Source organism: Loxodonta africana, chromosome 21 (genome assembly GCF_030014295.1).
Source record: "Loxodonta africana isolate mLoxAfr1 chromosome 21, mLoxAfr1.hap2, whole genome shotgun sequence".
Taxonomy (NCBI): Eukaryota; Metazoa; Chordata; class Mammalia; order Proboscidea; family Elephantidae; genus Loxodonta; species Loxodonta africana.
The window spans coordinates 2,893,964-2,919,393 of NC_087362.1; the positions used below are offsets into that span (position 1 = coordinate 2,893,964).

The 25,430-nt window shown below is 40.9% G+C and overlaps 1 protein-coding gene across 1 annotated transcript in view; it reads right to left on the reverse strand.

Moving 5' to 3' along the window:
* TENM3 (teneurin transmembrane protein 3) overlaps positions 1-25,430 on the reverse strand; it is a 788,034-nt gene that overhangs the window by 104,317 nt on the left and 658,287 nt on the right. The window contains exon 13 of the mRNA XM_064273551.1: positions 2,800-2,946. Within this exon, the coding sequence (XP_064129621.1) occupies positions 2,800-2,946 (147 nt within the window). The remainder of the gene's footprint in view (positions 1-2,799; positions 2,947-25,430) is intronic.

Here is a 25,430-nt window from a genome sequence, read left to right on the forward strand (position 1 = left end):
TGATTTGTTTAAGTCACCCACTTGTGGTATTTCTGTTATAGCAGCAGTAGGTAACTAAGATAATTACCTACCTGATTCACACCTAAAGCCAAAAAAATACCAAACCCATTGCTGTCAAGTTGGTTCTGACTCACAGTGACCCTATAGGACAGAGTAGAACTGCCTCATAGGGTTTCCAAGGAGTGGCTGGTGGATTTGAACTGCTGGCCTTTTGGTTAGCAGCCTAGCCCTTAACCACTGTGCCACCAGGGTTTCCGTATACAGTGGTAAATACACAGGACACACTTAAATTCAAAGAACCCTCTAGTTTAGGTTATAAGGCACCCACGTTAGAATTTCAGAGCGTAACAAGGCTGGCGCTGAGATTTCTTCTAAGAAGATCAACACGATTAGGTTAGGGACAAGAATACAAATTATGTGAGACAAGTAGAGGATCCCCAGGAGGCCTTCCATCAGCTCAGACTCCCCCTTGGAGAGGGAAGCCTAGAGATAGCCGAGTTTCAAGTTAATAAGAGCAAACAAAAGGGGAACGAGGCCATTTCGTAGCTGATAAATTCTGAGGAGAGCGGAAAGCCTCCTTAGCTGATAACAAACACTCGAGAGTTGACCGGCCCCTCCTTTACGCCGCAGTGTCCCTGCAGGCCCAGCCCTGCAGTTGGTCCCCTCTGAGAGGGCCTGTGACCTCCACGCTGCAATCTTGTAGAAGACAAAATCTAAAATACATGATCAAGGAAGAAGAGAAGCTCTCTTTTTCCCCTGGGCAACAGAAAACAACAGGCTAGTGATTCTTGGGGAAAAGTAACGAGGAAAGGTATCATCTGGGCTGTAGTTCAGAGAGAATTAATGCTGCCCTTTCTACATAAACCGGACAACCAAGCCCAGTGCCACTGAGTTGATTCTGACTCATAGCAACCATATAGGACGGAGTAGAACTGCCCCCTAAAGCTTCCAAGGAGCGCCTGGCGGATTCGAACTGCCAACCCTTTGGTTAGCAGCCATGGCACTTAACCAGTACGCCGCCAGGGTTCCCCCTTTCTACATTCTACATAAAAAAAAAAAAAAAATAGCACAGGGTAAAAGGAGACGGGGCGGCCAGGTCCTGCTACACAGGAAAAGCTTGGAGGGTTGAGGATCGCCTAAACGCATCAGCAGCAGAAAGGAAAGGGTTTTAGCCCAGAATCTGTGGCTCAAGTTTCTTGATAGTTCGGGTTGAAAGAAAATAGGAAGAGCAGGGAACCGTGTACCAGAAACTAAAGAGAAGAATCGCAGCTTCTCGTCAGGGCGGCGGGGCAGACAGGACGTCGGTGTGAGAGTGACGACAGGCAAGGCTGGAGTGCGGGCTGGGTTTTGGCCCTCTGCGTCTAAGAGAGCTGCAGCTAGGTGCACTCCAGGTACAGACGGGAAAAGGCTGTTTAATCTTCTCTGCGACCTTCTGGGAATTTCAGTTCGTCAAGATGGGTACTTTTGAGTGCAAAAGAAGGAAAACTGGACAATAACAGCGACCGCTTAGACCAGTAAGACCAGTTGTGGTGGAGTCAATTCCAACTTACGGTGACTGTGTGTGTCAGAGCAGAACTGTGCTCCACAGGGCTCTCGATTGCGCGTTTTTCTGAAGTAGATCTCCAGGCCTTTCTTCCAAGCCGCCTCTGACCTCTCAGTGACCAGCCGAGTGCGTTAACTGTTTGCAGCACCCAGAGACTCCAGCCACCACTGACAGCACACTACATAACCAGCGACATGCTGAGTCCCGGAGCCCTGGTGGCGCAGTGGTTAAGAGCTCAGGCTGCTAACCAAATGGTTGGCAGTCTTAATCCACCAGCTGCTCCCTGGAAACCCTACGGAGCAGTCCTACTCTGTCCTCTAGGGTCCTATGAGTCGGAATTGACTCGAGGCAATGGGTTTTTGTATACATTTTCTCACTTAATCCTTCAGAAGCTCTTTTATCCCTATTTTAGAGGTGAAGCAATTGAGGTTTAAAGAGATTAAGAATCTCGTTTAAAGTCACATAATTACTACATGGTGGAGTACAGATCTGTCAGGACCCCAAAACCTGCATTCTCAGCTAACACTGTGTTGCCCATGGGAGCGCTCCCAGAAGAGCAGATGGAATGACGTAGGGGTTAGGGAGACACATCCTCACCTACGGAGTATCTGACCATAGATGCCCAGGTAGGAACTAAACTCCTTCTAAAATCTCAGTGCTAAAACTATGCCAGAACTGAAGAGTTGTCACTAACCATCAGCTCTCACTCTGTATCCTCTGAAGTTAGAATACACATTCAATAAAGAAGACATTTATTAACAAAGAGCTTACATTGGGTGGAATATTGCAATCTTTTTAGCAAGGTGAGAAGCTAAGGCTAAAAAGACACTGGGCATAGCTTCAGGGGGACTGTTTTCTTCTTTGTTTTCGTTCACGCCTTTCAACAGAGGAGCTTGGAGAATACCTTGCATCTTATGGAAGCTTAGTTATTAAAATATTGCTTTAGAGCTCCCAGTTCACAGAGCCCTAAATACTACAGTTGAGGGGACAGTCAACTGGGGATCAGGAAAAGAAATGGAGAACAGCGGGCACTGATACTATAATTTGGTGACCTTGCTATTCCCCTGAACAGTAATAATCTTGCCTTTGTTTCAGAAAAAAACAGGCGGCAAATTCATTCTATCAACACTCATCCTTTTTTTAATCAGTCCAATCTATCGGGACCAGGTTTTTTGGCAGCAGACAGCTATGTGCTCACTGGAACTCATATACCTGGGCTCTGGCGCACACGTGCTTCCCTGCTCAGCATGTCTCACCTCCTTCGTTGTCCTTGCTGTCCGTGCAGAGGGTCTCCATGGCTACATCGCACCCTGCTCCTCTCCACCCTGGCTGGCAAACGCAGTGCCAGCCGTTTTGGTCCAGTGTACACCTTCCGTTGCTATTGCACAGACCAGGGCAGCCCTCTGTCAAGAGACAAAGAAGCAAAGCACAAGTGATTTGAGTAGTGCAAATTTTTGCACCCAAGATAAACAGAAAAGGGACACTCACTGGGGACAGGCCTTTTTAAACAGCACAAATACTGTAATTGCACATGGATAGAAACAGCAACATTGTCTAAGGGATCTAATTCTTCTCCAAGTGGCATCTTTGATTGGCCTGACCCTTGAGACACCACTTACCTGTGCAGGACAGAAATATATGCAACAACCCACTAAACAGCTGCAGGCCAGAAAAAATTAACTTCCATTTTTTCCTTTAGCAAAGCAACAAGGTTGACTGCACGGTGTGAAAAAGCATCTCTACCAAATAATTTCAGAATCCCTAATATGGATTTTTAATCTGCCGTGAACATTACTGGTCACTTGCTAGGACACGCCTTCTTAAAGCACCTTGTTGCTTTTAAAAATTCCCTCTAAGGAGCATGAAAGTGGGTATAAGGATATGAATGATGTTAAAAAGAAAACATTAATTTTATCTGGCCTCAGAGTTGCCGTACATTCATGTGAAATTACAGTGCATTAAATAATTGCACAAAGTATAGTCCAGTCTTAATGACTATACTTTATGCCAAGAGTACATTCCTTTTCACAGAATAAGCAAAGCCCAGGAAATAGTGAAGCAGCTTAGCGTCTATTCTAACAAACATTAGGATTCAGGCTGCATACGGATGGGACAGGACCAACAGGATTTCCAACTAAATGTAATAGCTGTGCATATTTGATTACTTAGGACGGACAAAATGAAATACCATAAGGACCACAATAAAACATTGATAGACTGAACAAAAACACGGTAGTGACGTGCTTCAAGACAGAGAGCGGAGAGTGATATTTTGTGACAATCTCCCTGAGGCTTTTATGCTGTTACCTTTATATCCTATCTTGTCTGCTTTTATGGGCAAGGAGGGAAAATTTGGGAAACAATTAAAATAATTTAATATATCCAAAATCTATAATTGTTTCAGTCTAACATGACAATAAAAAAAAAAAAGAAAAAACAGTTTTGCCACTTCCTACTGATGACACCTGGCATGCAGCCAACGCGAGCTGTGATGGGATGACACTTAGGTGGTTCTGGTGTTCTCGTCTCTGAGTGTGGTAAGACACCAACAGAAGCAAGGACGTAAATGCTGAACTCCTAAGAGTAACTGGCTACTAATCGGATACGTCTGGACACAGAGTTGTTTATAACTTGGTATAAAATATATGTTAATAAAAATACTTGCTGTAGTAATTGGGGTTTGTTATATAGCTTCTTATAATTAGAATGCTACTCTTGTTTCAGAGACAAAATTTAAGGGAACAATCTGTCTAAAGATGTTTATTTTAAGTCTGTATTAAAGAATTATTCATGTATTGGCTTCCCCTCCTCCACTATGGAATTTGGAATGTAAATGTCTCGAAGAGACGCTCTGTCTCTTGAGATTACAGTTAACAGGAGTAAGACTATTTTGACAGTCTCTCGTGGCAAGGGTATAATGAAATTTTATTTATGGATACCATCAGGTCAGGATGAGATTAATTTTGCTGCTTTCCTTTCAGACAATTACCATCTGTTTTTATGGATTATTCGACACATAAAAGGTAAATTTTCCTTTTGGATGTGGATTTCTTGTTTTATACTGATTTTAAAGGAAAAAAAAAAGATTTAATCGCCCCACTGACAGAGGTGCAGCAGCTGAGTTATCATAGGAAAGCCCGGATATTGCCATGAATATTTCCATATTCTAACGAAAAGCACAAACAGGGGATAGAAAATAGGTACTCTGAGGAGAATGGGAAAGGGGATTTTCTTGTGAAAAAAAAAAAATCCACCTATTTCTACCATAACTGAAGACGTAAGAATCTGCTGTTTTCTGATGAACACAGTCATCTTTTCTGTTTTTAGAATGTACAGTATTTTGTAGTTTAAAAAAAAATAACAAAACATAAATTATGGTATCACATGTATTCTGAAACATTTAGAAAAAGCCAGATAAGTTTACATTTGAGGATAGATGAGATTTCCCTCAACATACGCTAACCAGAAGTCTTTAGACTGACAATTTCTTATTCTGTGATAAGAGAGTGAACGTTTGTGATTCATTAATTCAGAATTAATTTAGCTCATGAGCTAAATTGCCAACACTGAAGATATTAAAGCAAAAACAACAAAAAAAAAACAAACCAAAACAAAACAAAAAACCCCACCAAAAACAGCAAATGCACTGTTATCTTCAGCTTTTGGGTCCCATGAGAACTAATGCTTTTACAAAGGAATAAAATCCATGATAACCCAAAATTATAAAAATGAGACACAGACATTTAAGTCTCAATTATTTAAATCCAAGGCATTTCACATAATGTAAGCCTGATTTATAATTTAAAGAAATATGCATGAAAACAGTCTATTTTCATACCTAATTCAGTCTAGTACACAGTTATATAGAGATACATATGCAGATATGTCAACAAAGAGCAAGTATACAGTACCTTTAACTATCTTATCCAAATAGTGAGCTTGAGAAATTAAAAAGGAAAGAAGAACAGACAGACATTTCAGAAGTGTCACATGGGACATGGAAATTTCAGAATTTACATGCAAATTGAGTAGCTGCAGCTGACATAAGACTCACATCACAGGACAGAGATGCACTTCATAGCTTCTAAAAACGGAATATATTCTCGTTTTAGCAAATGCAGTCATGATTCCAGGAAGCACTCAGCATTTTCAAGAAAACTTTGTGAGTAAACTAACACTACCCTTCATCGATTATCTGGAATGTTCCCTACCCTATCCTTTTTAAGATCATACTTTAACATCTAAGTAGAACAAATGGGATCCATTCTTTACTACTAAAGGATTTTAGAAATTTACAACTATGAGGAGATCTACAAATTAACTTTAATAGTTAATAAATAATAACAAAAAAAAGAAAAAAGAAATCCACACTCCTTGAGCAAATGTAATGTATTATGAAAAAGTCATGTTAAAGTCCTGTAAAATGATTGCCCAGGAACTCTTGAAAACACGTCAGATGGACAGCGATATGTCACATATGAAGTCCATTAGGAAACACGCAGTGTTCTGAGGTCCTGCTTCTTTTCTGGACTCATACTAGAGTAGGCCGTTTCTCACAAAAGCCTTGTGGGAAGAGTGGAGATGAAGACTGAGTTTTTTCCTGTACCTGTACCTGTGCCGGCCACTGTCCACTAAATCTTTCACGAGGCTCAATGAGGAGACACCTTTCCTCCTGAAGAGACACAATACCTCTCTCTCTTCACTCGATGTAGAGACCTAATATATTCTTAATAAGCCCCAAATCTTGCTTTGTCAAAATTCATACATCTTTAATGATCTAAAATTGCTTCTCAAAGATGCTTATGTTGATTATTTTTCATCACTGACATATGCAAGTGGTAGCAGAACTCTTTAACAGAATGATTTAAACTACAACTTCCAGTCGCACCACTCAGGTCTGATAGTTTTGTCATGTGTGTAAACAAAACCATAAACGGCTTTGATACATCTTTGCTGTGTATATAAAAAGATTCCTTGTCTCGTCACAGGATTCCATTAGGGGCTCTTGAATTGCACTTAAACATAAGCTTTGCTTATAGCTACTTAACGATACACTGTAGGGGAGCTGAGGTGAAGGGGAAACAGTGTGAGGCACCACTCTGAATTATAGTTTAATAAAACAATTCAATGTTCAAACATTAAAATAGAAATGTATTTGTTGCATAATACTGTTCACAGCATTCCCTAATAAACCCTTGTAAGTATTATATAATCTAGTAGAGACCCATAACAGCTCAACTAATGATCTGAACATAAACAAAGCACCACTAAAGATTCCGGAGTTTCTGACCCAGTTATGGGTAGTATTTCTAAGTGAATTCTTAGTTCATAAAAATTAATAACACTGGTCATAGTTAGTAAATCTTTTGCTTTTATATCAGGTCCACTTCAGTTAACACAACCAAAATAAGAAATATAACTGAATTCTGATTTAGATTAGTAGTTTTAAGGAAGGAATAAGTTATTTCTAATCCAGCCAATTCCATTTTTTAGCAAATTATTCAAAACACTGGATTGATTTACAGGTAAAGGTAAGTTTATCACTGGGTCAGAAGAAAACAAAAGTGGAGCTGAAGTTAGAAAATACATTTAAAATATACAGCAGGTCAAAATTAACATAACCCTTTAAATATTAAAAATATTTAACACAAGTCTCGCAAAAAGCTAAAAAACGAAGCATAAGAAAAATGTCTGTACTGAGAAGAAGATGCCAAGGTTTATCATTTGCATCTTATGCCACACGGGATGTTTGTGAGGCTGGTAGCTTAAAACTCAGAGAGAAAGGGTAGAAAACAACAACCTCTATCTATCTTGGCTTCAACAGGTGAAATTTCTGACAATACCACAAAAGCCTAGTGCTGAACAATGAGGAAGTTAAAAGAAGATGTCAATATATGAGGTCCAAGTAATTATCAAAACTAATAATTGCAACAATAAAAACATTACTGTGAAAACTACTATAGGAAATAACCAGAAAAACGCAGGAACTTAGGAGGAGCCATTAAGAACAATAATCATAAAAATAATACAGTAAATTTAAAAATTATTACACCTAACAGTTGCTGAAATGCACATTTAGTGGCAGAAAAATTGCTTTGAAAACTAAGGAATATGTTCTGACACTGAAGGAAAGTCATTCCTAGTAGATCTACTCAGAAGTTTTTAATTTGTTTTATAGAATAAAGCTTATAAAAAAAAAAATATAAAAGTAGGTGCTAAAAACCCATGCTAAAAAAAAACCCATGCTAGACAATGTAAAATGGAGCCCTTTAAGAAACTACTGCTCAGTAAAGTGCTGTATTCATAAAATACTTTCTCTGGAGTTTCAATTATTTATCTTTTAAGAAGATTCTGTGTGGGGTCTTACCATATTTCCTGTAAGACAGTGATTCTTAATCTCTTTTGGGTTGAAGATCTCTAGAAAACCAATGAAAGGTATGCCTTTTCTCCCCCAAAGAACGCGCACTTGTTCACACACGTAAATGCTGTCTGTGATTTCAGCTCATTCACGAGCCCTGGGTCCAAACACCTTACAGGTTATGGACACCTGGCTGGTACACTGATGACCCCCAAATTTCTTTCTCCTGGTTTAGGCCAGGTTCAGAGTGACCCCAGGGACACACACGGAGTACTCTTTAATCCCAGCCTTGCTATCTGAAGGTAAGAATAAAGCCTAACTTTGTGCCAGATGTTTTCTAAGTGTTATATTATTCTCTCACTTAAGCTTCACCATAACTCTATGATGTAAATACAGTTCTATCCAGTTTACAGATGAGGAAACTGAGACAAGGAGTTCTTGTTAGTTGCTGCCGAGTTGACTCCCAGTCATGGTGACCCCCTGTGCACAGAGTAGAACTGCTCCATAGGGTTTTCAATGGCTGTGACCTTCTGGAAGTAGATGGCTGTGACCTTCTGGAAGCAGGCCACCAGGCCCGTCTTCCAAGGCGCCTGGGTGGTTTTGAACCACCAACTTTTCTGCAGGTAGTCCAGGCCTTAACCATTTGAGCCTCCCAGGGACTCCAAGAAAAGGAGAGATGAAGTAATTTGTAAAAGGTCACCAACTAGCAAGGATCTTTTTTTTATGCCTACTCTTGGAGATACAGAAACTACCGCCCACTCCCAGGGGAAGAAACTAACTGATGACAGGAGCTCGGAAGTGCTCTGCAATCAAACATGATCTAATGAGAACTCAGGCAGTCACTTTTTCCCCCAAAGCCACAGGGTAGGACCACTTTCTTTTAGACGTCTTCTGGATGGCTTTCTTGGAAAAGTGCTAGGTAGGCCTACTTTAAACACCAGAATGCAGGTGGCTTATTCTTGATCTTAACAGTCTCTCCTTCAAAATACATTCAGATACATAGCCATCCCTGAAATATAACAAATGAAACAATGGCCCTGGTTTCAAGCAGGCCCACTGGAGGTCCTTGGTGTATCTGCTGGTACAGATGGGCACAGATTCAGGGAAATTTTGGATGTGGGAGAAAAGTTTGGCTCATCACAATATTTCAGTTATATAATTAACCCATAAACCTTCAATCTCTCCAAGGCAAATGACTAGTGCCATATCCTTTCATACACTCCCCTCTAGGTGCCTTACTATTATTCTTTTTAAAGAATTTCTTACCTTTCTAAAGCCCCTATTTACCATATTTCCTTTAGTTTAAGGGGCATGGGTGGGGGTGTGCACAAGGAATGATTTGTTCTTGTCTGCAAAGGAAGACGAGGTTTGTCCCCGGCTCCAAAGGAGCAACCTTGTTCATTATAGTCTCATGGTACAATTTTTTAATTCCTAGCATTATTGTGGGAGGGATAACAGCTTTTTGGAAATTATATCTGCCTGCTGCTGCCTCATCTGATTATCTACCAACATTATGGACATCCCTCCCCCTTCCATTTCCTCTAGTTACATCTAATTCTTCCTCCCCACCGCTGCCCCCCAATAGTTCTCATGGATTAAGTTTAGGAGTATGTATGTCAAGATTCATGAAAAAGGAGAAGCGAAACTCAAGACCTAGCTGTTATCAGTACATTTCAGTTAAAAGACACCATGAAAATACAAGGCTTCAGCGATCTTTGTAGATAGACCTAGCTAATGTGTAGTCCTTCCCCATCAGAAGTGGCCATGCTAATCATTGTATTCCTACGTGTGGCTCATAAGGGAGTCTTAATGTCTACTGAGAATCCCTGGTGGCATAGTGGTTAAGTGCTACGGCTGCTAACCAAAAGGTCAGCAGTTCAAATCCACCAGGTGTTCCTTGGAAACTCTATGGGGCAGTTCTACCCTGACCTATAGGATCACTATGAATCGGAATTGACTCGATGGCAATGGGTTTGGTTATTTATTTTTTTTAATGTCTATTGGATAATATGTATTGGAATGATTAAATGTACTTATTATGGTGGTACTATTTATGTACTACAAGTGTTTGCAGCTTTTGAAGCTATTCGACGAGTAATATAGAGGCTACCTTATGAGAAAAAGAAAATGTGAGTATTACTTCATTCTCAACCTTCAGGCCCTGTCCTTTCTCCATCTGTCCCTCCCCCAATCCATCTCTCCTAAGCATTTACAATAGTGCTGACAATGAAAACCATTTACTGATTGTCACTCTGTGCTGAAAACTATGCTAAGCATTCGACATAAATTAGCTGACTTAATTTTCACCACCCATGTGGGTAATAGATAATGTTATCTTCCCGTTTCACAAAGGAAGGCACAGGAAATTAAATAACTTTCCCAAGATCATAATGCCAGCAAGTGGCAAACTGAAAATTCCAACCAGGTAATCCGATAGCAGAGTCCATTTTTTTTTTCAGTGCTTAAGCTATTTTCGGAAACCCTGGTGGCGCAGTGGTTAAGTGCTATAGCTACTAACTAAAACGTCAGCAGTTTGAATCCACCAGGCGCTCCTTGGAAACTCTGTGGGGCAGTTCCACTCTGTCCTATAGGATGGCTATGAGTTGAATCTACTCTACGGCAATGGGTTCGGTTTTTGTTTTTTTTTAAGCTGTTATTAGGTGCCATTGAGTCAATTCTGACTCTAGCGACACTGTGTACGATGGAGCAGAACACTGGCTGGGCTGCCTCATCTTCACAGTCACCGGCAAAGTCCACGTTCTTAATAAATAAGCTACACTTACAACTCAGGATGGCCAGAACTCTGTCTTACCTGTGTGACACAGACTAGAAGCATCATCTGGTTTTGGGTTGGTTAATGACTTTATTTGAATGAAAAAACTAGACCGAAAAATGTGGAAATTCTGAATTTAACACTGACAATGAAAGGGAGAAACCAGGAGGTAAGATTAAAATTCAAACTAATTTGAAATATTACTCTGTTATCACAGCCTCATGAAAGAAGGTGACCTTAGGTAGACTGAAGAAAATTTTATGGCAACAACAGCTATAGCTTGTTCTAAAATCCAAAGTTTGGAAAACCACTGGCAAGACAGCAAAAGTGAAGAATAAATCCAGTTTAAAAATAGTGACTTAGAAATGAAAGCACAGAAAAGTTCACTTGATGTATGAATGCTGCACAAGAAACACCCGCCGACTGGCAGTTCCAAAGACGGCTGCTGATTTTAAGATGAAGTCAAAGGAGTGCATGTGCCTCCTTTGGGGGGGAAGTGGGATATCCGGAGGTCTGTATGGGATAAGATTAATTTCAAATTTGCTTTCCTTTCACCTTCAAACTGATTCTCATAAACACAGCAATGAAACAAAGACAAACCAAGCTGGTTACACATCCTTTAGGCAGCTCACAGGGGAAAAATACAAACGGTTGGGCTGTGTACACCTGGTTGCTGATGTGTATGGTTACAGCTACTCACACTCTCTGTGCTGTCAACAATGAGCCTGGGTGGAACGTATTAAATAGTATAGTATTTTCACTGGTTGGCTGAACTGGCTCCTGGATATAGCATAAACATAGGCAAATAACATAGAATGCAGGAAATACTTCTCAGTTTAATTACAATAATAAAATCTTAGGGGCTCATCTTCACAAGAGGATAATTCAATCAGATGAGTACATAATCAAACAGACATATTCTTCACTCTGGCTATTACTACAAAGTCCTCGGCGTAGAGGACAGATTTTTATTTAGCACTGTGTGCTTCATCATACTTTATAACATGAACTTAAAGCAATGACTCCCATTAGTATCTCATTAAATTTGTAAGTAGGTATCCCTCTTAGATTATTCATGTACTAGCTCCTGTAGGATGACAGAAAAGCTAGAGTCTGCAAATAAGTACATATTAAATCCATTTATTCCCATCAGTGACTGTTAAAGTCAGTCTGCAAGCAGCACGCCCATTGATTTGATGTTGCTTAATTGGTACCCACTGCCCTGTTTTATTACTGATTACCCTGTCGTGAAGGATTATAACAGTAACATAATTTAAACAACATAAACCAATTTCATATTCTTATGAGTTTACTCAGGCACCTTAAAATATGTTCTCTCTCACCGCGGAATTCTCATTCTAAGATCAGGATAAAACACTATAAGTATTCTATTTAGGAGAGTCAGTCAATATGAATTTTAACAATTAGTAAGGCAGTACCACCAATAAAGAGCAGTTTGCGTGTCTGTGTGTGTGTGCACATGTGTGTGTTTACACGGTTTAAAGAACTTCGCTCTCCCAAATTGAGAATACTTTTTTGTGGAAATCTGCTCCAAATAAGTTGCTTTTGAAAGTTTTCATATTTTATGTTTTTTAGTTTGGAAATGTGGCATAAAAATTATCTGTACCAATACACCGCTTCTTACATGCATTCAACCTAAGCAAAATATCACACTTCAGTTTGGAACATTATTTATACTAAGACATTCCAAAAGAGTGACATAATACTTCTCCAATTTAATTTGGTCCAGAAGAAGCCAGATTCTATGGAAAGGTGCTCTGAGATGAGCTACATTTTATAAAGGCAGCACTGCTGGAAAATTACCATTATAAACCCAAGGTGGGGCTTTGTACAGACACCTGGGAGAAGAGTTCCTGGTATTTTCCCCTCACTGTTGTTTTTTTGGTGGTTCCCCTCACTGTGGAGTCTGTACACATACTGGAAATGAGTGCAGTACTCACAAGGCCTGGGGCCGACTCACGACAGTGACAGGTGCTCAGCCACTGTAAGAAGAGCCTGTTGTTTGGAGTGTGGTAGACGAGCTTGAGGAGTCCTGGTAGTGCAGTGGTTACACACTTGGGGGCACCGAAAGGTCAGCGGTTTGAACCCACCAGTCACTCCGTGGAAGAAAGATCTGGGAGTCTGCATCCATAAAGATTCCAGCTTTGGAAACCCCACCGGGCAATTTTACCCCGTGCTACAGGGTCGCTATGAGTTGGAATCGACTTGACAGCAGTGGGTTATATGAGAGTTGTGGCATGATTTCAACCACTGGACCACACACATAAACATGTTAGTAACACGTGTCTCCTTTAGACTTTTACTCTTTGTTCGAGTTTATTAAATGGCATAAGCAGAACCACCTGTTGTTGGTATTTCCTATATTTTAAAAAATCACATATACGTTAGTACTCTGATTTGGGAACTAAACTAGCCAGAAACAGCTCTTAAAATACATAAATCAAGAGTGTAATACTAGTGCTTTTCACACTAAATGAATATTTGGATATTTAAAATTTTGAAACAATAAACTAGGTTGTAACAGTTATTAGGGTGGCATTTGCGTTTCACTAACAAATCTAATCACATACTAAGAAATCTGAAGAAATAAATGGAATTGAGTAATCCTTTTAACTCGTCTAGGATAAACTATAATTTATTTTTGGAAAATAGTAGATAAATGGCTATTTTCAAAGGTGATTTACAGAAAAAAGTCATTTTTCTCGTGGGTGACAGAGTGCACACAGATGCTTACACTTGTATTTTGGGTGCTAGACTCTGCTGGGCCTTTTTCATGAGTCGATGCTGGTGACAAATACCACCTCTCCGCTTTCGATCAGTATTTTTCAGTGGCCAATATCTATTCATAGTATCAGTCCTACCAACTTAAACTGACAAAAAAACTGGGTATAAATTTTTTTTTTTTTACAAAAGCAGAAGTTTATTGTCTCACAGTTCTGGAGGCTGAGTCCAAATTCTGGGTCTTGGCAGGACTGTCCTCTATCTGCTCCCTGATGGAGACATTGGCACGCATTCCTTGTCTCTCAGCTTCTGGTCACTACAGGCATCTCTTGGCTTGTGGGTGCATCTTGACATAGTCATCCTCCCTCTGTCTCAGTGTCTCCTCTTTTATAAGGACCCCACTCAGATAGGATTAAGACCCACCCTACTCCAGTATGACCTCATGTTAACTGATAACATCTTCAAAAACCCTGTTTCCAATCAAGGTCACATTCCCTAGTATGGGGGTTAAGACTTCAGGATATCTCTTTGGGAGATACCATTCAATTCATAACAAGTGGCTTTTTTTTTTTTAACATGAAATCTGAACCATCTCCATCTTGAGTCATGCCCAGATAGCTAGCTATATGTGACTTTAAATTTTTCAGTCAAATGGAGTTGCCCTAGTTTAGAAAGCTTTCTGACCCCCTCTGTTGATCCAGCCTCTCCACGGTATATATTTTTTTTTAATACTTTTTATTGAGCTTTAAGTGAACCTTTACAAATCAAGTCAGTCTGTCACATATAAGCTTATATACACCTTACTCCATACTCGCACTTACTCTCCCCCTAATGAGTCAGCCCTTCCAAAACCGGGTATAAATTTAAATTATGGAGGGAAGGGTACAGAAATTTCAAGAAACAGTTTATAAGCTTTCTTGAATTATTCACAGTATAAATTGATTTTCCTTGAACTGTTTTTTGTTGTAGTTATTTTGGCAAACTACGGGTCCTGTTATCACCTATGATTCAGGTTTTCCTGAATTAAAAAAGTGACACTTTATTATGGAGGAATCCCTGACACCATTTTATATGACAATTCAGTCTTTTGTGACAGGTACATAGCGATTAGTTTATCACAGAAAAGATTAATTTTCATTATACACACAATTGCAAAAACAATGGCAAAGTAACTTAGGAGGCAGATAGTCTAATGTGAAGAGCATGAACTCAGGGACAGCTCACTTGGGTTTGCATTATGATTCTGCCGCTTGTTAGCTGTGCAGCCACAGTAAAGTTACGTAACCTCTCTGAGTCTCAGTTTCCTCAGTGGAGGTTTTAACAGCGTTTTTTTTGTACCTGATAGGTTGTTGTGATGATTAAGTAAGATAATGTGTGTAGAACACTTTTCATTGTGCCTCAGCGCCACAGTAAATACTCTGTAAATATCCACCCCCAAACCCGCTGTTGATGAGTCAATTCCAACTCTTAATGACCCTATAGGACAGAGTAGAGTTTCTAAGGAGCAGCTGGTGGATTTGAACTACTGACCTTTTGGCTACTGGCCGAGCTCTTAATCACTGCACCACCAGGGCTCCCAGTAAATAAAAAAAAAAATAGGCATTATTAATTCATTTTATGAATAAAAATAAAGTTTAAAAAGGACAGACTTATAAAGTAACTGGCATAAAAAAGGAAGGATCCAACTTTGAGCAAAAGAACTTAGGATGCCAGTGGTTTGTTTTCATAAACAATGAGGCCCACTCTGCCCCAATAATGCCGAGATGTTGTTAGCTGATGTCGAGTTGATGGAAACGCTGGTGGCATAGTGGTTAAGTGCTACGGCTGCTAACCAAAAGGTCAGCAGTTTGAATCCGCCAGGTGCTCCTTGGAAACTCTATGGGGCAGTTCTACTCTGCTGTACAGGGTCGGTCTGAGTCGGAATCGACTTGACGGCAGTGGGTTTGGTTTTTTGGTTTGGTCGAGTTGATTTTCGACTCACAGCAACCCCATGGGACAGAGTATAGCTGCCCCATAGAGTTTTCTGGGCTGTAATCTTTACGGGGGCAGACCTCCAGGCCTTTCCCCTGTGGACCACTGGGCGGGCTTTAGCCGCCAACCTTTTACTGAGCGGCGGAGCTCTTCTTTACCATTGCACTGTCAGGGCCTTAAGTGCCAGGATAAGCCCCTAATGTCTCACTTCCCAAGATATATTCCATGTGATGGGCATATTCTTTCTATGAGCTGGCTAGTTGAAAAAAAAAAAAAAAAATGAGCTGGCTAGTTACTAGGGTAAAAACAACTCCACTTTTGTGTCACAGAGTTTTTTTCTTCCTTGTGTCACATAAAACCTCTGTTAGTTTGGACGCACAATTCCCAATCAAAATGTGATTCAGCTTCTTGGAATAAAGAACACATCATAACCTATATTCTCTCATTAGTAATATCATTTGATCAAGGCAAATTCACATTCTCTAAAGGGGTGTAAATACCTGTGTGTGTGTACACAGGTATTTATACTCCTTTAGAAAACATTAATTTTAATATATATACTGTAATACATAAAATTATAATTGTAACATATATTACATATAGTTGTAATATAATGTATAATCAGCCCACAAATTTAGAACTACAAGTCACTTGTACAGTAACTATTTGGAAACTAAGACATTTGAATATATTTCACACGAATACCCCTATCCTTATAATTTTCCTCAAAAATCTCATTGTATTGTTCATTATGAAATGTGCTAAGCAGATGGAACACATATGGTTAACGTTCACAGCACGGTGATGTAAGTTTGTGTGATACCATCCCTAAATACAGAAGGAGACGCCACCCTGGGCTGAGGCCAGCTTTCTCAGTAGCTGGTACTGCTGGTACAAGCAGTCATGATCGCGCATCTAGGTTTCGCCACATAGTTTGTACCTATACTGGTCTATTCCAAGGGATAACGCTTTGGGGGGCAGGGAAGAGTTACGGTATGTGCAATAACTACATCAACAGTTATCTTTTTTACTTTTTATGGTAACTAGATGGTGATTTCCTGCACTGTAAATACCAGCATGTTTGGGTGGATTACTCACATGCATAATAATTACTACTGGAGACTCATCTTAAAAGCCAAGAGTCGGACTATGTGTGAAAAGCATTATTTTACACCTCACTGTTCATGTGTTGACTAATTAATGGCTGTCTAACGCCATTAATTCACAATTAGATCACTTATGTTTAACCACATGCTTTCTAGGCACACATGTATAAATATTAATTTTGGACAGAGTGAGAATCATTCAACGCCGTAACAATTAAACATTTGTAACCTGTCTCCTACGTTAAGTGATGGAGCTGCAGGCAAGCTCCATAAGCAGATGGTCTCTCCCCACCCATACTGAAAGTTAAAGACTTTTTAGAAAAAGAGGTGTTGACAAATCAGAACAAGTAGGCATAGTTTTAATGCAAATTGGCCAATTTGCAATGTAGATTACCCTAAAAACTCATTTGGTATATAGGAAAAAATGAAGCTCTATTGTTAAAGGAAGGCATTGTATTACGTTTGGATGTAGTAGCTTCCCCACCAACATAACTATTTACTAATTTCATTCAACCAAAAGAGTTTAATGGAAAAGCAGCTGGCAAAGTATTCATATTTATGGACCCCCTTTGATCGCTCCTTAATTTATCCGAGGCACGTGCCTGGTAAATCCCAGAAATAATAGTCATATTTCAGACACCTGTTTTCTAGCTTCTAGAAAGAGGTACTCAAAAAAGGAGAGGGTCATTGAACTTATCATGAAGAACAATAGAAAAAAACTGGCTCTAGTTCACAAAATCTGTGACTATGTTAGATATGACAAGGGGAAAAAAGGAGAGGGTCATTGAACCTATTATGAAGAAGAACAATAGAAAAAAACTGGCTCTAGTTCACACCATAACCTGTGACTATGTTAGATATGACAAGGGGAAAAAGTTATGGCTTTTGTATGGACTAAAACCATGACCCAACTTTTATTTTAAAAATAGGTAAGTAGAAAAGGAACTGTTTTAAGATGAAAAAGGCTATATTCAGCTCGTCTTTTAAAAAAATGATAGAGATGAATTCTGCCATTGAAAGGTATCACTGTGGGAAGGACCACTTGTCTGAGTAACACCAAACCCAAAACCCAACCCATTGCTGTCGAGTTGATTCCGACTCATAGCGACCCTACAGGACAAAGAAGAATGCCCCATAGGGTTTCCAAGGAGCAGCTGGTAGAGTTGAACTGCTGACCTTTTGGTTAGCAACCGAGCTCTTAACCACTGTGCCACCAGGGCTCCGAACTGAGTAATAGTATTCCTTAAAATTGTGGGCTTAATTCTTCCACTCTTACATTGAACTGAATGCAAAGTTCTGACTTTTTTTTTTTTTTTTTAACTCCATTTGGGTAATAAGGCTTTCAGCATATGATGAAAGTTACTTAAACTTCACACCAACATTCTGCGAGCTGCCTGGCACTCCACAGTTACCTGGCCTAAAGTTCAAGGGGACTGTGGCATGTTTATAATCTGGCACTGGTTATAATCTTCGTCTTCGTTGTTAATACTGTGGAATAGTTGACAACATAGTATTCTGCACCTGGTTTCACTCCCCAAATGCCTTGGATCGAAACTTCTCAATAAAAGGCTTCTGATGAACCTGGCAAGAATAAAAGGGAGCATTTTTCATTTTTATTTCCGCTTAAATCGTATATCCAACCTACTGAGCTTTAAAACTTCTGACACACTGTGTTCTGGTAGAAATTAAGGTCTTACACATGGTGTTTAAAAGACACAAATCGAGGTATTCCCAATCGAAAAAGACACTCTAGTACATTAATGAAGAAACACCATGGCTGGCTATTGATAAAACAAATCTGACATGTAACTGAACTGGCTTTAATTCAGATATCATGCCTCTCAACAAACTTAAAAAAATAAAACTTTAAATAGACTTAAGATGAGAAATGAGGCTTAAGGAAAAGAAAGAGAAATCCTAGTTATGGACTCGTTTTAAAAATCTGTTGTGGCATATAACAACTTAAATCAGTTGATTCAAAAATTTCCTTGGGATAAGAATTATAATTCATAAATTGTTTCCTAAGACACACAGTAAAAAAAAAAAAAAAAAAAGGTGCATTAAATTATTTTGAGAGACTTTAGAAAATCACTAAGCTCAATGGTGGGCAATAAACACAAGACAGAAAAGAAGGGGGTCAAGCCTATCAAGCCTAAAGAAACCAGGCATGCAAATAACCGGCATTTACTAATATACCACTCATTTCAGGAAAATGACAGTGGACTTGATCCTCCATTCTTTCTGAATATAGCCAGTGGGCCTTACGGTAAACTAGGAAGGAATAAATTTAACTCAGCAAGGATATGGGGACCCGAGCTGCACCACAGGAGGTAGACAGGAGGGAAAACCTGTGCACAAATAGCCACCATAGTATAAAAAAAAAATAGAACTCAATTATTCTACGACTCCAACTAAGTGAACCATCTTTCTTCTAAACAACTCAAAATTCTCTCAGCCTCATAGGCTATGTGCAGGTCATCTAGGTGGAAAGGCCTATGTTAAATCCAGATGTATTCAACCACAAAACATTTACCTACATTCAGAACTGAGTTTTAGAAGTCTTAAAAAAATGCCCTTTTTGAAAGTACAGAACAACCCATTTAACATCACCCAAAATGATATAACTGTCATAGAAATTTACTTCTCAGTAACACTGTGGCCAACTGATTTGAAACCCTCCCACAGCTTTGGCTGCTGACTCTGCCGCTGTGAGGCTGGCTTACTGCCTCAAGGAGGGGACCCAGCAGAAGGGCCCCCGATGTCAAATGCCTCCTGTCAACAGCAACCATTGCTGTGTTTGCAATTACCCCCATTCTTAGGTAAATCAACACGATTAGAGAACATTTATCGAGACAGCCCTTTGGACTATGATTTTACTCAAGGTCACAGAGCAAACTGGGTGCAAAAGTAAGAGAAGATTCTAAACCCAACTATCTTGAGGAGTTGTCTGGCCCGAAGATACAATTCTAACGGGGCTTCTGAAAACATTATAGGACCTGTGTAGGCTGCTTACCAAGGTAGGGAAGGCTGGATGCCACCAAGTTAGTGCAAGGCACACTTCACAGAAAGTCAGTAGAAGGGTTAGAATTAATAACACCTCTGAATCCTTCAGGATAAGGATTTAAAGAGTTAGTAGAAATGAAGAATGACTCAAAAACCTTCAGACGCAGTCCAAGTTCTGACACAAAGTCAAACTTACTAAAGTATCGAATTAAGACCAGTAAATTTGTTTTTGTTGGTTGATGACTGTTTCACACAACAGATTACTGAACAGTGAGTGAAAGGCTAATTTAGCTTCAAGTGCAGACCTGCTATTATTTGCAATACTGGCTGCAACTCAGTGGAACTGTTTGCCATACTGACTGTATGCCAGACTACCATATGTAAAGGGAAATAAACTAATGCAAAGAACAATCCACAAAGGTGAAAAGAGAAACCACTTGAAGGATAAAAAAAGAAAAAAGAAACGTATTGCTGTCCAGTTGATTCCGACTGATAGCGACATACTAAAATATCAAAATATGAGAGCTACCATTCCTATAAAGGTCCCTGGGTGGTGCAAACTGTTTGCATTCGACCACTAGCCTAAAGGTTCATGATCTGACCTACTCATCAGCAGCCACAGAGAAGCAAGGCCTGGCCGTCTGCATCTTGAAGATTACAGCAAAGAACACCGCATGGAGCGTTCCTACTCTGTGTCACGTGGGGTTGTCGGGAGTCAGAACTGACTGGACCCTAATAGGTTTACCACTGCTATAAATAGCACACCAGTGATTACCCAAGAACTTCATGAGAAAAACAAAAGGAAGCATTGTTAGGTTGCCTAGTAAAATAAACATTATCTTTGTAACACTTGAAAATATTGTAATGGAGTAATGAGAACACTGACAACTTAAACAAAGTATGGCCTCCCTTATTCAGAATGACCAGAGAAACTAGGTTTGCACTTTTAGAAAATATTAAGTGACTTCATTAAAAAAACAAAACCAATTCTGAGGGGATTACTAGTATTGTATACAAACCTGTTAACTAAATAAATTAGACTAAAGTGAGAAAAATACTAAAAAGCCCTGAATGGATACTAATGTTATCTCAGAGGAAGAAACAGAACTAAAAATCCACCAGGTTCCCAGGATGGGACACAGTCAGTGAGATCTTAGGGGCTCCCAACAGCTCTCCTGAGCAGCAGGTAAAGGGGTCATTATCCTGTCACAGGAGCAGGTAAAGAGGTCACTAGCCTCTCTGTCACAGGAGCAGGTAAAGGAGTCACTACCCTCTCTGTCACAGGAGCAGGTAAAGGAGTCACTGTCCTCTCTGTCACAGGAGCAGGTAAAGAGGTCACTAGCCTCTCTGTCACAGGAGCAGGTAAAGGAGTCACTGTCCTCTCTGTCACAGGAGCAGGTAAAGGAGCCACTTTCCTCTCTGTCACAGGAGCAGGTAAAGGAGTCACTAGCCTCTCTGTCACAGAGCAGGTAAAGGGGTCACTGTCCTCTCTGTCACAGGAGCAGGTAAAGGAGTCACTACCCTCTCTGTCACAGGAGCAGGTAAAGAGGTCACTGTCCTCTCTGTCACAGGAGCAGGTAAAGGGGTCACTGTCCTCTCTGACACAGGAGCAGGTAAAGGAGTCAGTACCCTCTGTCGCAGAAACACGTAAAGGGGTTACTACCCTCTCCGTCACAGGAGCAGGTAAAGGGATCACCAGCCTCTCTGTCACAGAGCAGCTAAAGGGGTCACTACCTTCTCTGTCACAGGAGCAGGTAAAGGAGTCACTGTCCTCTCTGTCACAGGAGCAGGTAAAGGGGTCACTGTCTTCTCTGTCACAGGAGCAGGTAAAGGGGTCACTGTCCTCTCTGTCACAGGAGCAGGTAAAGGAGTCACTACTCTGTCACAGGAGCAGGTAAAGGAGTCACTACCCTCTGTCACAGGAGCAGGTAAAGGAGTCACTACCCTCTCTGTCACAGGAGTAGGTAAAGGGGTCACTACCCTCTCTGTCACAGAACAGGTAAAGGGGTCACTGCCCTCTCTGTCACAGAACAGGTAAAGGGGTCACTGTCCTCTCTGTCACAGAGCAGGTAAAGGAGTCACTGTCCTCTCTGTCACAGGAGCAGGTAAAGGGGTCACTGTCCTCTCTGTCACAGGAGCAGGTAAAGGGGTCACTGTCCTCTCTGTCACAGGAGCAGGTAAAGGAGTCACTACCCTATCTGTCACAGGAGTAGGTAAAGGGGTCACTACCCTCTCTGTCACAGGAGTAGGTAAAGGAGTCACTACCCTCTCTGTCACAGGAGTAGGTAAAGGGGTCACTGCCCTCTCTGTCACAGAGCAGGTAAAGGAGTCACTGTTCTGTCACAGGAGCAGGTAAAGGGGTCACTGTCCTCTCTGTCGCAGGAGCAGGTAAAGGAGTCACTGTCCTCTCTGTCACAGGAGCAGGTAAAGGGGTCACTATCCTGTCACAGGAGCAGGTAAAGGGGTCACTATCCTGTCACAGGAGCAGGTAAAGGGGTCACTATCCTGTCACAGGAGCCGGTAAAGGGGTCACTATCTTGTCACAGGAGCAGGAAAAGGGGTCACTACCCTCTCTGTCACAGGAGCAGATAAAGGGGTCACTACCTTCTCTGTCACAGGAGCAGGTAAAGGGGTCACTACCCTCTCTGTCACAGCAGCAGGTAAAGGGGTCACTGTCCTCTCTGTCACAGGAGCAGGTAAAGGGGGTCACTGCCCTCTGTCACAATAGCAGGTAAAGGGGTCACAATCCTCCCTGTCGCAGGAGCAGGTAAAGGGGTCACTATCCTGTCACAGGAGCAGGTAAAGGGGTCACTATCCTGTCACAGGAGCAGGTAAAGGGGTCACTATCCTGTCACAGGAGCTGGTAAAGCGGTCACTATCCTGTCACAGGAGCAGGAAAAGGGGTCACTACCCTCTCTGTCACAGGAGCAGATAAAGGGGTCACTACCCTCTCTGTCGCAGAAAGAGGTAAAGGGGTTACTACCCTCTCCGTCACAGGAGCAGATAAAGGGGTCACTACCCTCTCTGTCGCAGAAACAGGTAAAGGGGTTACTACCCTCTCCGTCACAGGAGCAGGTAAAGGGATCACCAGCCTCTCTGTCACAGGAGCAGGTAAAGGTGTGACTGTTCTCTCTGTCACAGCAGATTTACTATTATTGGAACTAATGCGGAAAGGAAGGTGAAGAAGTTCTGTCTTTCTGCTGGTTTTTTCCAAAATTTTCATCTTGCGTAGATTACCACTACCAACCAAGTCAGTTAGGAGCAGAATGTCCTGCCACGTAACTGCAAGCCCACTGCCCCCTTGAAGTCCCCAGCTCTGGAGTGTGACAGCAGTTCTCCTGGAATCCAGCAATTTCCCCTCTTCTGCTGCCTACCTCCTCTGCACAAAGACAGCAGCAGCAGCAGCCTCGTCTGTGTTACTGAAAGAAAGATGCCAGGTGCTGTTGGTTCTGAGAACTCTTCCATATGTTTTAACTCACTAATGAACTCTCTGCAGCTCTGAAGTAGCCACTATTTTAATCCCTATTTCATTAGACGAGGAAACTGAAGCACAGAGTGGTGAGGCGATTTTCTCAAGATCACACAGCTATCAAGTGGTAGTGCTGGGACCAGAGGCAGATCTAAGTTTTATGGGGTCTGAAACATAATATGCAAAGGCCTCTTTGAGAAAAAAGAATGTCAAGCCATGAGTATTTATTAGAATGAGAAAAGAAATCATAACAAATTACAGTTTTTAAGTGGATACCACGAGTACCGGAAACTGCCTCACATGTGGACAATGTCCATTTTTGGGAAGTACGTTTACTCTTTGATTGCCTTTTACATGACAATGCTTTTGTAATGTCTTCTTATAGATACAAGAGAAAGGTAATTCGGTCTTTATTCAATGCAGTTGTTTAATATATTTTGTATTACCGATAACTTAGAAGTTTCTTTTGGCTTCAAACTTGTTATTAGTAATGTTATGTAGATTTTTGGCATTACTGTCAAATTTGGGAAGATTCTTACGTGACAAAAAACTAATCTTAAATATTCTCTAAACTGAGGACACATTATCTACTTTGTGGTGCTGTTCTCCCAGTAGGACAGCCTGGGTTTTGTGCTGGCGTGATCAGCAAAGCATTTCACGTCATAGAAGCAGGAAACCTTTCTCCAGTGTGTCCATGTGGCTCAGTGACACCCTAGATGCATGGGGCATGTGACCTCATACACTGATGGGGGATTCCGTGTGTGCAGCGCTACCACAGGCTTGTGCCTTACAAACACAGAAACTCTGATAAATTCCTCATTAAAGAAAAATTCATCAAAAAGAAAAAAATTATGGCATATGTAATGGATTGAATTGTGCCCCTAAAAATCTGTGTTATAAATCCTAACCTCTGTGCCTGTGTTTATAATCCCATTTGGGAATGGGCTGTCTTTGTTATGTTAATGAGGCAGGATTAGTGTAGGGGTATCTTGAATCGATTTTTTTGAGATACAGAAGAGGCTGAACAAGCAAGCTAAGCAGCAGAGCTGGGGGAAGAGAGGTGCCAAGACACATGAAGATTACCCAGGAGCAGCAGCTCAAAGAGACTAGGACCTTCCTCCAGAGCTGACAGAGACAGAAAGCCTTCCCCTAGAGGAAAACCAAAACCAAACCAACCGCTGTCGAGCCGATTCCGACTCATAGCGACCCTACAGGACAGAGTAGAACTGCCCCATAGAGTTTCCAAGGAGTGGCTGGCAGACTCAAACTGCCGACCCTTTGGTTAGCAGCCGTAGCACTTAACCACTACGCCACCATGGTTTCCTTCCCCTAGAGGAGGCACCCTGAATTCAGACTTCTTTTAGCCTCCTAACTGTGAGAAAATAAGCTTTTGTTTGTTAAAGCTATCCCCTTGTGGTATTTCTGTTATAGCGGTACTAGGTAACCAAGACACAATGCTGATAACTGTACAAGTTTCTTTACCAAGTATACTCCTGTCAGGAGCCATTCAGACTAGGCAGTTCATGTATCTGCTGAATGGAAGTATTTCTGCGGAAGAATTTTCCACAGACTAGCCTGTGGTTCTGTATATTTCAAACTTATTTCTCCTCTGTTACTTACTGACTTCTGGTACAGGGCTCCACAGCACAAATTCACACCCTCATGGAACTTCTGGCCTGCACTCTCGTGTCCTTAGATGAGTCAGCAGTAGTAACAGTACTCCTGGACCGCTAGCAGTAACTTAACCACACACAAAAATGACTGTATGCTTCATAAATACATCCCACTATACCTAAATTAAATGTTCCCCCAGCTCAAATTCCCCTCAGCTGAACCCCCAAAATGTGCACAGCCACTCCAAAGCCATCCTACATAAGGAAACATGTAAGGAAACACATAGGAGCAAAAAGAGACAGAGGTCTTAACTGCCTTGCAAGCTTTATATTAGTGACAGATCAGGCGGGCTCACAGGCCCCTTCCAGGATCTCAGGAGAGACCTCTGGAAGTGAGAGGCCCAGAAGTTGAAGCTTCATGAGCTTCTCGGTACAGGGAGTTATCCACTTATGACAAGGTTCTGTTCCCACAGCTCCGTTTTAAGTCGGTTCTGACGTAAGTTGAATACTTTTTTTTTTTTTTTTAGTTTTCATTATTATTGCCTTTTATTATCAGTATCTTTATAAATCTGAGCTTTGAACATTTGAGAATAACATCATCAAATTACATGATGAAATGCTATATGTAATATATATTATAAACAATAAGATGTCCAAAAAAAACCCCCAAAAAGTCAGTCGTAAGTGCGGTTTGTCGTAACTTGATACATCATAGATTGTGAAGTGTCTGTAGATATGTCTCGAGATTGGGATCTAGGTAGGGTGGCTCCTGAAACCCCTTTCTTGACCACTGTTATCACACTGACTGATGTGAAGCCAAGTGTCCCCTACAAGAGTCATTTGCAGGTACCA